The 14,374-nt window shown below is 46.2% G+C and overlaps 1 protein-coding gene across 8 annotated transcripts in view; it reads right to left on the bottom strand.

Annotated features, from left to right (window-relative positions):
- The window catches only part of Gab1 (GRB2-associated binding protein 1), a 108,721-nt gene that overhangs the window by 30,174 nt on the left and 64,173 nt on the right, over positions 1–14,374 (bottom strand). For all 8 annotated transcript variants that reach the window (XM_087594822.1, XM_087594814.1, NM_001108444.1 and 5 more), the window contains 1 exon segment: positions 1,987–2,281. In XM_087594822.1, the coding sequence (XP_087450948.1) occupies positions 1,987–2,281 (295 nt within the window).

Below are 14,374 nucleotides of genomic sequence, written 5' to 3'. Positions count from 1 at the left end.
TATTTTGAGAGGTTCCCGGAATCAAAACACAGGTCACATTTTTCCCCTTTCCTTTTGTTTTGAGGGGAAAATTCGCTGTTCTCAGAGGGATCAGGGGACTTATTTCCTCAGACAGTGCTGTCCAAGCATAGTCGATTTCTTCCCACATCTGGCTTGAAACTCAAACAGTTTAAAAGCGTCTCAAGGTATCAGCCAACTTTTGAGACAAGAACAGTGCATATTCAGCCTTTGAAATGGAGAGCACAGGCCTTAGGGACAGACCTAAGAAAGGCCAAAGTACCTGCTGCTCTTTAGGGATTAGCTATGAGGGATGGTTGGACACCAGACCATATAAAATTGGGGATAGAGGGGCTGGAGAGGTGAGGTGGCCCAGTGGTCAAGAGACCCTAGCTCACAACTGTCTGCAACTCTAGTCCTAGGGATCCCTGCATCTTCTTCTGACCTCCTCTGGCACCAGGCGTGCATGTGACACACATTACCACAAAATACCCAGACACATTAAAAACCAACAGAAATCCTGTCTGGGATTCCAGTTCCATGGGATGATACCCTCTTCTGGCCTCTGCTGGTACTGCACCCACACAGTACACAATTATCGAGCTTTCCACTAACACAGGAACCCGTGAGGATGACCGCTCCAGACTCTGCTCTACTGCTGAGAGCCCACATCCGCCTCGAGCTACAGTGAAGCTGGGCACCACAAACGCAGGAGAAAGGGCTGATTTTAAAGCCATTACTTAGATATAGTTCTTTAGATATAGTTCATAAACTGCAGGAAGTATGGGGAGATTGAAATCATGAGGGATTGGTTGGTTAGGGGCCAAATATGAAGGCTTAGTAAAGCTGTCCTGGAATCCGGCTCACAAACCACAATTTCATATTTGAATAACGATTTATGAATTAGCTTACCATCTTCTACTCTTCCTACAGGATTATGAAGACACAAAGTACCCAGGTATATTGGTCACCCATTTCTAAGGACTCTGGAGTTCTGCCACTAAAATGTTCCCGCTGCTTCGAGTTTTATCTTGAAAACTAGCCCTGTTAAGCTAAAACTGACACCATGACCAAGGGGTCCTGACACCTAAAAATCAAGGAAAACATTTAATTAAATGAGAGAAATAAAAGCACTCAGTACGTTTATCTCCCACGCAGCCATTTAAAACGTGACCTTTTCGTGAAAGTAGGAAGGGACATGGTGGCGGTGGTGTGGGGAAGTAGTCAAAAGGGAGGGGAGCAGATGACTGTTGGAGGCGCTTGACAGGAAAGCTCAAGGGACAGCTGTGGAGGGGATGCTGAACGGGGGTGGGGTGGGATGGGGGGAGGGCTGTGGGGGAGCCTATGTCACACCTATGACATACAGTGGCTCTGCAGGTTAAAGCATTTGCCACCGAGACTGACCACCCCTGAACTCAGTCTCCAGGACTCACCCACAGGGTGCAAGGAGAAAGCAGACGTCTATAAATTGTCCTTTGACCCCACCCCAGCCCCACTCACATGGTGGCATGCACATGGCACTCGTCTCCCCAAATTCTTCAAGCAGACAGTTATTTAGATTGGTCCACAACACTTAAGTCTCTCAAAACCTGCACGACTGCCTTCTAAACTGCCTGGAGCATTCGATGCCTGCTCTAAGTGTCAAATTCCTATTGTAAAGACAAAATATCAGTGCCCTGCATATAACTGAAACAACAATTTTGTAACATTTCCAAAACCACCCCCCCAAAAAAGGGGGGGTTGCGATAACTGAAAAAGAAAACCTTAAACTCTGGATCTGGAGAGATGGATTCTTCTAGGACGATGCTTCAATTCCCAGCTCCCACAGGACCACTCAAAACCATCTGTAACTGCAGTCCAGGGGGTCCACGCCCTCTTCTAATCCCCACAGGCACTGCGTGCACGTGATGCACAGACATACACACAGGCGAAATACCCAAACACATATAATAAATGAAACTACGTAAACAAAGCGAAACCCGGACCCACCTTCTTCTGTGGGATTGAACCCACAGATGTCACAGATACAACGGACCCACTTGTTCATGTCTTCTTCGCTGTCCGCCACCAAGTAAAAAATCCGATCGATGGTGTTGATATCAAAGATGTAGCTGTTCTCAAACTCCTTTTTGTTGAATGTCAACCCAGCATCAACTTGCTGACATAAATTTAAATCAATAATCCGGATAGGCTTCTTGGCATGATCGTTTTTGTAATACTCCAGGACATCGGGGTCTCCGGTCAAACGGCCACTGCGCAACACAAACCACCTTCTCTTCCACGCCTAGAAACAAGCAAAACACCGCTTGCCGTCAGGTCGAAACATTTTGGGGTGGAACACGTTTATTAAGCTAATTTTATGAATGCATTGTCTGGAAAAAAGTTGTATCTTGTCTCAGTTCTCCTATGACACAGCAAATGAAGCCAAATATAAAATCGTTTCAACGAATAATGTTGGGGAAATGGCATTAGCCAAAGGACAAGGACAGATATCATGCTGAGCAAAGGAAAGCATTCACGAGAGGCAGATACTGCGATCTTGTTATCGGAATCATTAGTTAAATCCAGAAAGATTGCGGCCTAGTTGTGAGCTGTCATGTGGGTGCTGGGAACTGAACCTGGGTCCTCTGTAGGAGCAGCCAGTGTCCTTAACTACTGCGTCATCTTTAGAATAACTCAGCTCCTGGCCTTCTTTAGGGATGGTAAGGATAAAAGGAAAGACTGAGTATAGATCTAAATTGCACACATGCGTGTGCATGTTTATGTACATGCTAGGAAAAGAAGCATAACAATTCAGGACTACAGATCTCTGTAGTTTTAGAACAACAGACTGGCCATCGAAATGACAGCTCATTGCTAGCATCTCAGGGAAGCAATCAGGAAAACATCTAGCAGGTCTCATAGAGGCTCAAAGAGGACATCAGGTAACCTGTTCTCTCTTATCTCTGCCATATCCCTTTAATACAAGGTCTCTCACTGAACACAGAGCCAGGCAGGTGGCCAGAAGGCCCCAGCAACCCTTCTTGTCTCTGCTCTGCGGATACACACAGGTGCCCTTGGGAGATGAGGTCACCCTCACACATTTCTGCAGCTCTAGGGCATCACATGTGGCCACTGCTTATGCTGCCCAGCACCTCACTAAAGCAGTGTCAGTGTTTTAGTTTCAGAAAACTGTACCTATACGAAGTGCACGTCCCTTTAGTAACAAGCAGGGATAAAGTCAGCTTGGGCTCACAGTGTTTTCAGAGTCGTCCATCCATCATCCAATAGGGGTTTGGTTTGTTTTTTTTTTTTTTTAAAGATTTATTTATTATATATAAGTACACTGTAGCTGTCTTCAGACACACCAGAAGAGGGCATCAGATCTCATTACAGATGGTTGTGAGCCACCATGTGGTCGCTGGGAATTGAACTCAGGACCTCAGGAAAAGTAGTCAGTGCTCTTAACCACTGAGCCATCTCTCCAGCCCCAGGGGTTTGGTTTTCTATGGTCTCATCAGACCAAGAGTGAGCTTTATGCTTGTGCTGCAACCTAAGACTGCCCCCAACTCAAGAACTCGGTGTCTCCATTGACACTTAGAGATGTGTGCTCATCAGAAAGTATCTACTGATACTTGTTCTAGCCAGCAGAAGCAACATGACAAGTGCTCCAACTTCTGTGTATCAAAAATGTGCCACATTAAACTAAAAGGCATTATAGTAGCAACTCAAAACCAGCTTCATTTTATTCAGAAAATACAGGACAAGAAAGAAGGTTTAATCACTAACACAATATCCATTTCCCTCGCACATATTTTGGGTTTAGCCTCCACACTAACCAAATTTTATATTTAGATTTGGATGGAGGTACTAGGAAAGCATCACAGGGTCTGGGGAAGCAACAAGCACTCTTATCAACCAAACTTCACGTCCCTGCCACTAACATCAATGTTTAGATTAGCTTCTCAAGGACAGAATCAAGGTGGCCAGAAGAAGGTAACATAGAGTTCTGTGGACGTTCCGAGGACTAGGAAGTCACAGGTTATAGATGCACAGGAATGTAGCACTGAGTTACAAAACCATTTATTTCATTCTATTAACCAACAGCCGTCATAGAGAAACGATCGCCTCTCGCAAGGTGTGATAGCACACCTCAGACTCTGTCCTCAGACCTTTAAGGGAATCCACAAATGTTAAGGCTGACACAGCAATGGAGCAGTAGAAAGTCAGAAAACAGTATTCTTTATGCAAGGCCATTAGAGGAGCCTCTCTCTGGTTAGTGCTTTTCCCCAAGATTGGCGAGGTTCTGTCTTTAAATACAGAAATGACTTTTGAAACTTTAATGGCTCGCAAGGAAATCTTTCTGAAATGCCTTACTACATAATTCATTGAACATAATTCATCCATCCCCCTGTGGCTCACCTCAGTGGTACAGGTGCCGATTTCTAGGCTGCACGTCAGTGAGGGCCTCCAAGGCTGGTGGGCTGTGGGGGGTCAGCAGCCCCACCCTGAACCCACCCACTGCTGGGTCTGCCCAGTTCACCTAACCATTTTAGGTATGGGTGTATGTGTGTGTGCACATGTGTGTCTGTGCATGCATGTAGGGGTGGAGCTCAATCTTGATCTTGTTTCTAGTTTGGTCTCTCACTGGTCTGGAGCTTTCTCAGGAGGGTAGCTGGCTGGTCTGATCTGCCTCTGCTAACTTTTCCAGGGCTGGGTCTATACGAACCCCCTCTATTCCCAGGTTTGTGTTTGTGTTTGTATGGATTCTGGGGAGTCTGATGCAGGTCCCAGTGCTTGCCTGGTCAGTACTTTCTCAACTGAACATCCCCACTCTGAGCACAATCCTTCAAAAGACCTTCTACCCAGCCTCCCTTATACCTTCACCAACCATTACTTCTGCCTCCTGTTTTCGGGAGGCCAAACTCTCCCTGTGTTCTCTTTCCAAACACCCATTATGTTTTCTTTCCCAACCTTCTGGGCCTTTCCTTCCTGGGCCACTTTCTGAGTTTCCCAAAGGAAATAAGGCTGTACAGTTTGGGGACATAAAATGGGGGAATAGTTAATGAAACCACGGTCTCATTAAAATTTGATCAGTGCTTTCCAAACATCTCCATGAGGAAAAGAGCCCCTGAACGGGGCACACATGTGAAAAACACGGGTAAAGTCACTGCTGTGTGGTGAGAAGTACAGAGCGGGAGAGACGGGGTTGTGCTCTTCCGTGTGCCTTTGAGACACCTTAAGTGTCACTTTCTACTTCTCACTTAACCTGATTTCCTCACTTGGACCTTCCTGTCGCCAACATCCAAGAAGCCTTCAGAAAGTGCCTGGGGCACAGTGGACCACGGGAGCTGAGTAGCCACTACCTGAGACCTCAACTCTCAGACAGGAAACGGCAGCATCAAGACACAGAAGCGAGGCAGGCAACACCTGCCACTTGTTTATTTATTTTTAACATGGGCCAAATGTGAGTGTTTGTCTGGGTCACAAAATGAGTCACTCTCATTGAATCTGGCACCAACGAAACGGCGAAAAACAAAAGCAATTACATAAACTCACACTTTAACAAGGCAGATACAAAGGTTCTCTGGATGGTGGGACAAAGCACAATTTAGTCACAGAATAAAGCCCGATGCTTGACAGGAGATCCGTCATCAGCACCCTGGCTAATCACAGCACAAAGGCTTCTCTGTTTTGTCTGAGCACAAAACAGGCCCGAATAAACCAGTCTTTGTTATCTGAGAATATCTGGGATTCTTAAAGTTTGTCCTATTTTTACCCTGCTGTCTCGGGAGCCCCAGAGACAGCTGGACGCTGCCTTCCAGTCTCGCTTGAGTAGCAGACCAAGCAGATGAGTTTTCTTGAAACCTTCAAAAGCAAATGCTCAGATCAATTTTAAATAAAAATCTCATGAGAAACCATTCTATTAGACGTCCATGATGTATATACCGGTAGTGAAACAGTGGCCATAAGGTTGAGAAAAACCACACAGCTTACGGTGTGGCATCAGGTCTTCCACACTTATTCAAGATGAATGATCAATGCAGGACCAACTCCAGTGAGTCTGCGCATCCATGAAGCCATGGATGTCCAGTGAGTCTGCGTGTCCTTGAAGCCATGGATGTCCAGTGAGTCTGCGTAACCATGAAGCTATGGACGTCCAGTGAGTCTGCGTAACCATGATGCTATGGAAGTCTAGTGAGTCTGCGTTACCATGAAGTTAAGGATGTCTAGTGAGTCTGTGTATCCATGAAGCTTTGGACGTCCCAAATGCTGAACTATGGTCCCAAATGCTCACTGGTTGTCTGTCTGCTTTCTACACAGGAGAGAGCTCAAATTCTATGAGAGGGCACAATAACCTGAACCGTATCTCCTCAGAGGCTTGCCATCCTCTTGGGTCTTTTCTGCCTCTGGCCCCACAGCACATGCTGTTCTGAGCACACGAGCCACCCTGGACTCAGCTGAGTCCTCCTCTCAGAACCACCCTGGGCTGGCTTGGGGCCCTCCATCCTCCAGTCCTTCCCAGTCACACACTCTTGGTACTCTTACGTCCCAATTACTTGGGGTTTGGGGAAGCCTTGTCTCTTCTGTACCTTCCTCCTTCCCCACCCCCTGCTCCAAAGGGAGCTTGTATCAGCCACTGCTCGAGATGCAGGTAAACCCTTGGAGGTTAGAAAAAACAGACATTCTCATATGACCTGCACATCACAGGAACATCACAGGGTCTGAGCACGACCTGCCTGGATGTCAGGAGAGGACGGCGGTCCATAAATTGTTTAACTAATTTCCTTTCAATCACTATGCACACAGGAAGTGTCTACGAACTTCAGTTGAAAAGAATTCTGTATAAGCACATCTACACTTAAGCAAATTTAAAAACAAACAAACAAAGGCTACACTAAGCTCAAGGCAGATCTGTCATACTTTGGCGAGATCTTAAAAGAGGCTTCTCAGCTACTGGGTAACAGTCTGGAACACATTGGCACAAAGGACAGATGGTCCTGTCACTAGAATTCCCACCCAGACTAGCTCCTCACCGTTCCTTACTATGCTGTTAGCAAGTTTCCAGAACATGCCTAAGTGACGCTCACGTTCAGCGTTGCCGTTCTGGGAGCCTTCCATGGTTACAAATGACCGGAGGACTCTGCTTTACAGGAGGGGGGTGATGCCTTCAGGACAGCTACCCCACCTCGGTGTGCACATGTGCTGGGCTCGGTGCACGTGGAGTAGCTGACCTCCAAACTGCACAGTGTCCAAATGCCTCTGAGCCACATCCCCAACGCCATGCAGGACCACGGATCAGCAACAACAGGTAACAGATTGTTAAGGTCTTGAAAGCGTGATATAAACAATCCAGTGCTTTCTGCCCACCAAATCCCCACAGAGAGCCAGGGAACTTGGTGAGAGACCTCCAGGAACGAGGCCAGAAGTGGGAAGACAGGGCAGCCTGAGCATCCGTTACAGGATGGGCACAAGCCTGCATCTTCTAAACCAGGCTGTCTCCTGAGCTCTTCCCTTCACACCCTTATACTTCACTCCTCACCCACTCATCAAGTTCCTTCAAATCCCACAGCAAGACATTCACTTAAGCCCCCAACTCAGCCGAGATGGCACCCACACCCTTAATTGTAGTGATGGGGGGAAGAGACAGGTAGAGCTCTGTGAATTCGAGGCTATCCTGGTCTACAGAAGAAGTTCCAGGACAGCCAAGGGTACATAGAGAAACCCTGTCTGAAAACAAAACAAGCCCTCAGCTCCCTTCCTCATAAAGGTACTTGCTACTCCCTGCTCCTCTGTGCTCTTGGTAGACAGTATCTACAAAACCCACCCACAGCCCCACTTGCTTACAGACGCTAGGGAGAATTCTCCGGAACCCTCAGTGGTTGCCTAAGTCTAACTAAGCTTCTGGGGACAGGATGCAAATGGCCTCAGATCTCTCATCAGCCTGTGCCCTGAGGTGGTGTTGGGGACAGAGTACAGTGGGGCGTGTTTTGAAGTCTCCTGAAAGGTACCACACACCTGATATTCTGTGGGAAAAACAATGGACTGAGAGTTCTCTGACAGGCTCAATGCAGACTTTACATATCACCTCAGAAATCTGTAAATTGTCGTGAAGATGCTAGAGTTTTTGTTGTTTGGTTTTAGACTTTTGAGGCAGAGTTTCACATAACTCAGGCTGGCCTCTAACTTGCTATGTAGTAGAGGATAGCTCCTGTGTCTGCCTCCCAAGTGACAGGATTGCAGTATTGATTACCAGGACTAGTGAGAACACTGAATTAGTTTTGTTTGTTTGTTTGTTTGTTTTTCAAGATTGTTTCATTATGTCATCCTGCCTCTGCCTTCTGAGTGCTGCAATTAATGTGTATCCATGAGAACACTGGGTTTTTTAATGACTAAGGGGCAGAAAAATGGTTAAATTATACAATACCTGTCCAATAAATCTGTGCAAACCATTTAAAAATATGGAAAACATTTGAAAAAATGCTCACTGTTAAATGAAAAAGAAAGAAAGGTGTCTGAGGCAGAAGGACTGCAGAGACTCAGTCAGATTGGGTTGTTATCAAGTGGCCATCCTGAGACCCAGTCTCAGCTACCGAACACGATCAAACCAAGGTTGCAGAGTTGTACGGAAGGTATGGCTCCATTTGTCTAAAGCAATCATGTTTGCGTACACGTCAACAAGTTTAGAGAAAGGATCTGAAGGCACGTACCACTCAACGCTAGCTGTGAGGAGTCTGTCACAGGGACTATAGAGCTTCAGACAAGTACATGGGCCTTTTCATCAATGCTTTTCCGTTTATTGCCTCTATAATGGGAAATGTTATATATTTTGAGTTTACACCTAAAAAGGGTTTTTGAAAAAGAAAATATACTTTAAAAAAAATCTAGGCATGGTGTACATAAAGTGAAAAGTTTGTGTCGCCTGGAAATGTTCCTCTGCAGTTAGTGGATGAATTTAACATTTCTCTCAGATATAGAATTCCAGGATACATCTGGAAGCAGTGTAGTCAGGAAATGGCTTAGACAGAGACTTGGTTTTGAAGACTGGATACAGGGGTTAAAAACAAACAAGCCAGCAAAGCCGGGGACACTTAAAATAGACAAGTCCATCACTCCCCTCCCCCAGCTAACATCCACAATGCTCTCACACCGCTCCCCTCCCCCAGCTAACATCCACAATGCTCTCCCTGTCCTCAAAGCCCTGCCAGTGACAGGGCACACACTCAGAGGCCTAAATATCTGAAAACATCAAGTACGTGCCTCGGGATTTGTTTTCTCCATTAAAACTACTAAAATTTCCAAAATACCGCTCCAAGTGCAAAATGAAATGGAGAAAAACATAGGACAAAAGCAAGCCGTGTGCTTGAAAACGCTCGGTTGTTTTCCAGGAAGCTTCATTATCTTCTCCCCTCCAGCAAAGTAAGGAAAAAGCAGGCTTCGTGGGAATTTCCACCCTGCCAGCTCTATCATTACGGCCGTCTGCTCCACACACACAGAAGCCTAAAATTTCCTGTTTTCAAACCATGGTCACCGTTTTTTTCGACTTGTCCCACTGTGCTAACTTTAGCCTGGTAATATAAACAGAAGGCTACGCTGGGAAAGCTGCAGACTGGTGCCTGGCTCCAGGCTCTCAGGCTCCAGTGAACTTCTCAGACCTGAGTTCACATGCTCAGCCCGGACCGAGGCAGGTTAGCCAGGTATGGAGAGGGTGAGGGATTCTAACAGGGACCACCAAAGACCACCAGCTACAACAACAAAGTCAAAACAGCGCTGAGGAAGGTAGAGGTGGGCTGAGTGCCTAGGTAGAGACCCAAACAATCAGCTGAACAGAGCCGAAGGGTACACACATCGTCATGAGCCCCAAACATGCCAGAGCAGGCGTGGGGGTGGCAGAAGCAGAACATGAATGGCCGCTGCAAACAGAGAGCTGATTTTCTTCACTTAGATCTGGCTGCTGTGGCCTGCAGCTGTCTTTGTGGATGCTACAGCTTGAAATGACAATTCTATAGCTCATGTGTGAGACAGCATCTTGCTACAAAGCTCGGCTCCAAAGGATGAGACCCACAATGATCACGGTTTAAACTACGCACTGCTGTAAACTGGGGTGTCTACTCTGCACAACGAATGCATGCTACCTGGGTTACTTCCATTGTTCTTTGGAAAATAATGGCCTTCTTTATATAAATTCTCTATATAAGAAAATGGTAAAAAAGAAAAAAAAAGAAAAGAAAATGGTGCTGATGGGGTGGCACACACATTCAAGGTCAGCCTGGTCTACATAGTGAGTTGCAGACCAGTAGGGCTATAATCACAATGCGTGTCTGTCCTGGGTTGGGATATAACTCAGTTGGTACGGTGGTTGCCTAGAAAGCATGAACCCAGCACCTGGCATGTTGGCTCACGCCTGTGATTTCAGCATTTGGGATATGCAAACAGAAGCATCTCACAGTCAAGGTCAAACTCTACGCTGTAGAATGCTGTCTCCTAGCCATGGCCTGGCTGTTACCCTTTATAATCCTCGGCAGCTGTGATTATCTATAGACTTCTACACAGGCCTGGGCCTGTAACACGGAGCCACAGGGAAAGGAAAGGTACCATGAGGCCCCAACCCTCATCAAAGACTGACTGACAGCTAATACTGCTGGAAGGAAGAGAAACGTTTTTCTTCAGTGGTATAGTGGCTTGGCTGCTCACAAACTGCCTGTGCTCCTGTAAGTTCACCCTGCTCGACTTGGGCGCATGGCTGGTATCTTTCTGGGGTGAACAGACTTTCTCCCCAGAAAAGTTCACACAAAGCTACAGAGTGAATCTAAGACCAGCATGGGCTATACAGGACTCTGTCTCAAAACTAAACCAAAGGCAACAACAACAACGAAGTCCATCAAAACATTAATGACAATCTTGATTCTTTTTGCTTTGTTTTCATTTCATCTTCTGGCTGGAGAGACACTGGGGAGTCAGGAGTGAGCACAGATCTTCCAGAGGACGGGGGTTCTCAGCACCCATGTCAGACAGCCACGTGCACAGCTTACACACACACACACACACACACACACACACACACACACACACGTAACTACACATAATAGAAATATTTTTTAAAAAACCCTATCTTTTGTTCAAACCCTCATTTCTCAGTTCTATTTTTTGTTCACCTACCCAATCCAAAATATTTATTGCTGGGTTAAAATGTATGTTTGTTTGTTTCTGAGTTCTCAGCAAAAGATAAACAGCATGCTTACTGTAAGGTGTTTTGCTTTTGAGGCGTGTTCACAATGTTCACCAAAGCAGAGCATACAGTAAGAACCAGGCCAGTGAGGCGGGCCATCAGTCCAGCGCTCATGCCGCTCCTGCAGAGGACCTACGCGGCAGCTCATAACTGCAGTTCCAGGGGAATGTCATCTTCTAAACTCTCAGGGGTTCTGCACATGTGGTGGGTATGTGTACAGTAGGCACACAAACATACCCATAAAAACAAGTAAATACATAAATGAGTAGTTTTAAAAACTGGGACAGAGTTCAAAAAGATTACTTTCATACGAATCACCGAAAGCATTAGCATGACAAATTCCAAAATGGATCGCCATGATGGTATTAACATGAACTGAGTCTGGCCGACGCTCAATACCACTCTTCTGAACGCACAACTCAGTAAAATACTTCCAGCGATAAGTCACGTTCTCTAGGGTCACCCCTTCAGGTACTGCTTCCTGCAACCTACAAAGTAATTGACCTTATCCAAGGACAAGCACCAGGTAGAAAGCCTGGCTCAAGACAGCAACCCCGTCACAGAGAAGGAAGTGAATTCTGTAATGCAAACATAGAAGGCCCAGCTCATAGGCAATGCCAGGGATTCAGGCATGGCTCTTCAAGGAAAATGTCCCACTCATTGTAAGCAGCAGAGACAGCATGGATCTGGTGGTCAAGAAAAGCTGTTGACTACGTCTTACCTACCTCTTTTTGCACTAGCTGGTCCATTCTATCCTGTGAGCCCTAGCTGAGCCCTGCCTTCCTGTTTCCTGTCAGCTTCCCATCACCCCTTACCACACTGACACCTCCTAACCTTTGCCCTGCAGGAACTGAGTACAACGGACTGAAGGTAAGAACAGCAGCAAGGATCTGTGTATACGACAATGTCGGAGGGTCAGGGCACGGTCGGGGCAATGAGAAAACGGGTGCAGGGTTTAGGGTCCTCTGCCAAGTGGCAGCATATGATATATCTTCAACTGGAATCAAAACTATGGCCAAAGTCACACAGTTCATAGAAACAAAATGAACCCCAGCAGACAGCAGTATAGTCACCGACGTGCAACCTCACTGGGTTGGTAATGCTCGACAGCCTACACACTCACACGCTCTGAATGCACTGGAAGCCCTGGGAGACAGTCAGAGCCATTGACACAGTGGAGTATTTGAGGTGCAGGCCACAGCCACAGCTGCCTCTGTCTACCGGCCAGCTAACTTAGCAGGTCACCAAGGTCTGTGAAAGCTAAAAATAACCACATCAACATGTTTACAGCATTTAAAAACTACAGGATCCACAAGTCACCTAAATATAGCCCCGAGTTCAGACTGCAGAGGCTGGCTTTGGGCCTGTGGACATGTCTCCCAGACGTCCCACAGAACACCAAGATACTCACACTTTGTTGTTTTACTTTAAATATTCAATTATTTAATGTTTAACTACAATGAAGGAGGAGTGGGCTGGGGATAAGGGAAGGGGGCAGCAAAGAGGAAGAATGCCACTTTGTCTGCCTTTAACTAGAGCATTACGAAACCTCGGTCCCAGTACTTGATGGAGGAGCCTGACCTCTGTGGGGTGTCCTGCTTGTATTTTTCCACGCAGCACATCCACTCTCCATCCCAGTGCTCCCTGACCCCTTCCTTCCCTGTCTTCATTCCTCACATAGAAGATTCAGAGAGACACAGATAAGCAGCAGAGAAGAGACACACCCAAGTTCTCTCACCATAGACACAGTGTGTGTAGGCATGCGAAAGACAGCGACTGGATTCTAATCCTGTAATTTTGTTTGTTTGCTTTTGTTTTTCTATACAGGGTCTCATTTTGTAGTCCTGTTTGGCCTGGAATTCCATATTTAGGTCAAGCAGGCCTCAAACTCAGAGATCTGCCTGCCTCTGCCTCCCGAGTGCTGGGATTAAAGGCGTACCACCATATCAAGCTTCTAGTTCTTAATTGAATCAGGAAAAGTATTTCCAATAAAAGCCCTAACACTGTTCCCAGTGGGATCTCAAGGGAGTCTCTCTAGGGCCCTGGCAGACCTAACTTGGCTTTTCATTGGTGAGTTACTGGGGGATACAGGTTCAGATACTGTGACTTAGACTGTATTCCTCTGTAATTTTAAGAAACCTTACAAATTTAGCAGTGTGTGTGTGTGTGTGTGTGTGTGTGTGAGAGAGAGAGAGAGAGAGAGAGAGAGAGAGAGAGAGAGAGAATCCTTTGTCATAGCTCTGCCCTATTCTTCCAAACGATAAGCTGCAAATGTCTGTATCTCTTAAATGACTGTGGTGGAATTTTCATTTCTGAAAGTTGCCCAGTGTTTCGAGAAAACATTCTGAGTCACCGTTATGCAGGTAGTACTGTTTTCTTAGAAGAAATTAATAGTAAAACTGGCAAGTTACAGGGTGAATATAAATACTATCACAATAAATAATATTTTCCATATTCCGATGTGGTCTTTTTTCAAACACACACGCATGCTTTCAAGTACCTAACTGCTAGAGTTTTCTGCAGCAGGTGGAGCTTTGCTGATGCTAGGTGGGTACTCTACACTGAACTACACCCCCAGCCCTCAGTCTTTGGGAACGGGGTTCCACTAAGCAGTGTAGGCTGCTGTTGAACCCCCAACTCTCCCATCCTAGCTTTCTGGGACTGCAGGTCACTGGCAAGGCCTGTTCTTCTGAGCAGTTTGTAAAGAATGATCAGAACTACCAAGTTCATAGCCCTGTCCATAGCAGATAACTGGAACTCCCCTTTTTGCCCCTTCACAGCTTGGTCCTCTCAGCATTTGGCCTCCAGGGCCACCATACCTACCATGTGTGTAGACTTAGGCTCTTGCCCCCACTCACAGCTATTTTCCTCTCAGATTATTTTTAACCCAACAAAATGGAGTGTGAGTGAGAGAATTAATAACCCCATGCACAGAAGCATCAAGATAGTCATCGATAAATGACCATAGGATGATGCATATGCCAGAAAAGCAAGAGACACTGGTGTGTGAACGATCTGAAGAATTCCCACTGAACTTGCATAGCTGGGAATATACCTTAGATACAGGAAAAGAAAACTAAAAGCCATGAGATGAAGCATAACTATGTAGGAAGGCTTGCCCCAAGTGTGCGGGCACAGCGAATGAGGATGTGTCTGCCCCCTGGTGGA

The sequence above is a fragment of the Rattus norvegicus genome, chromosome 19, assembly GCF_021556685.1.
Source record: "Rattus norvegicus strain SHRSP/BbbUtx chromosome 19, alternate assembly SHRSP_T2T, whole genome shotgun sequence".
Classification (NCBI taxonomy): domain Eukaryota; kingdom Metazoa; phylum Chordata; class Mammalia; order Rodentia; family Muridae; genus Rattus; species Rattus norvegicus.
Note: the sequence above shows the minus strand (reverse complement) of the source record. Positions and strands in the feature narration are given on the sequence as shown.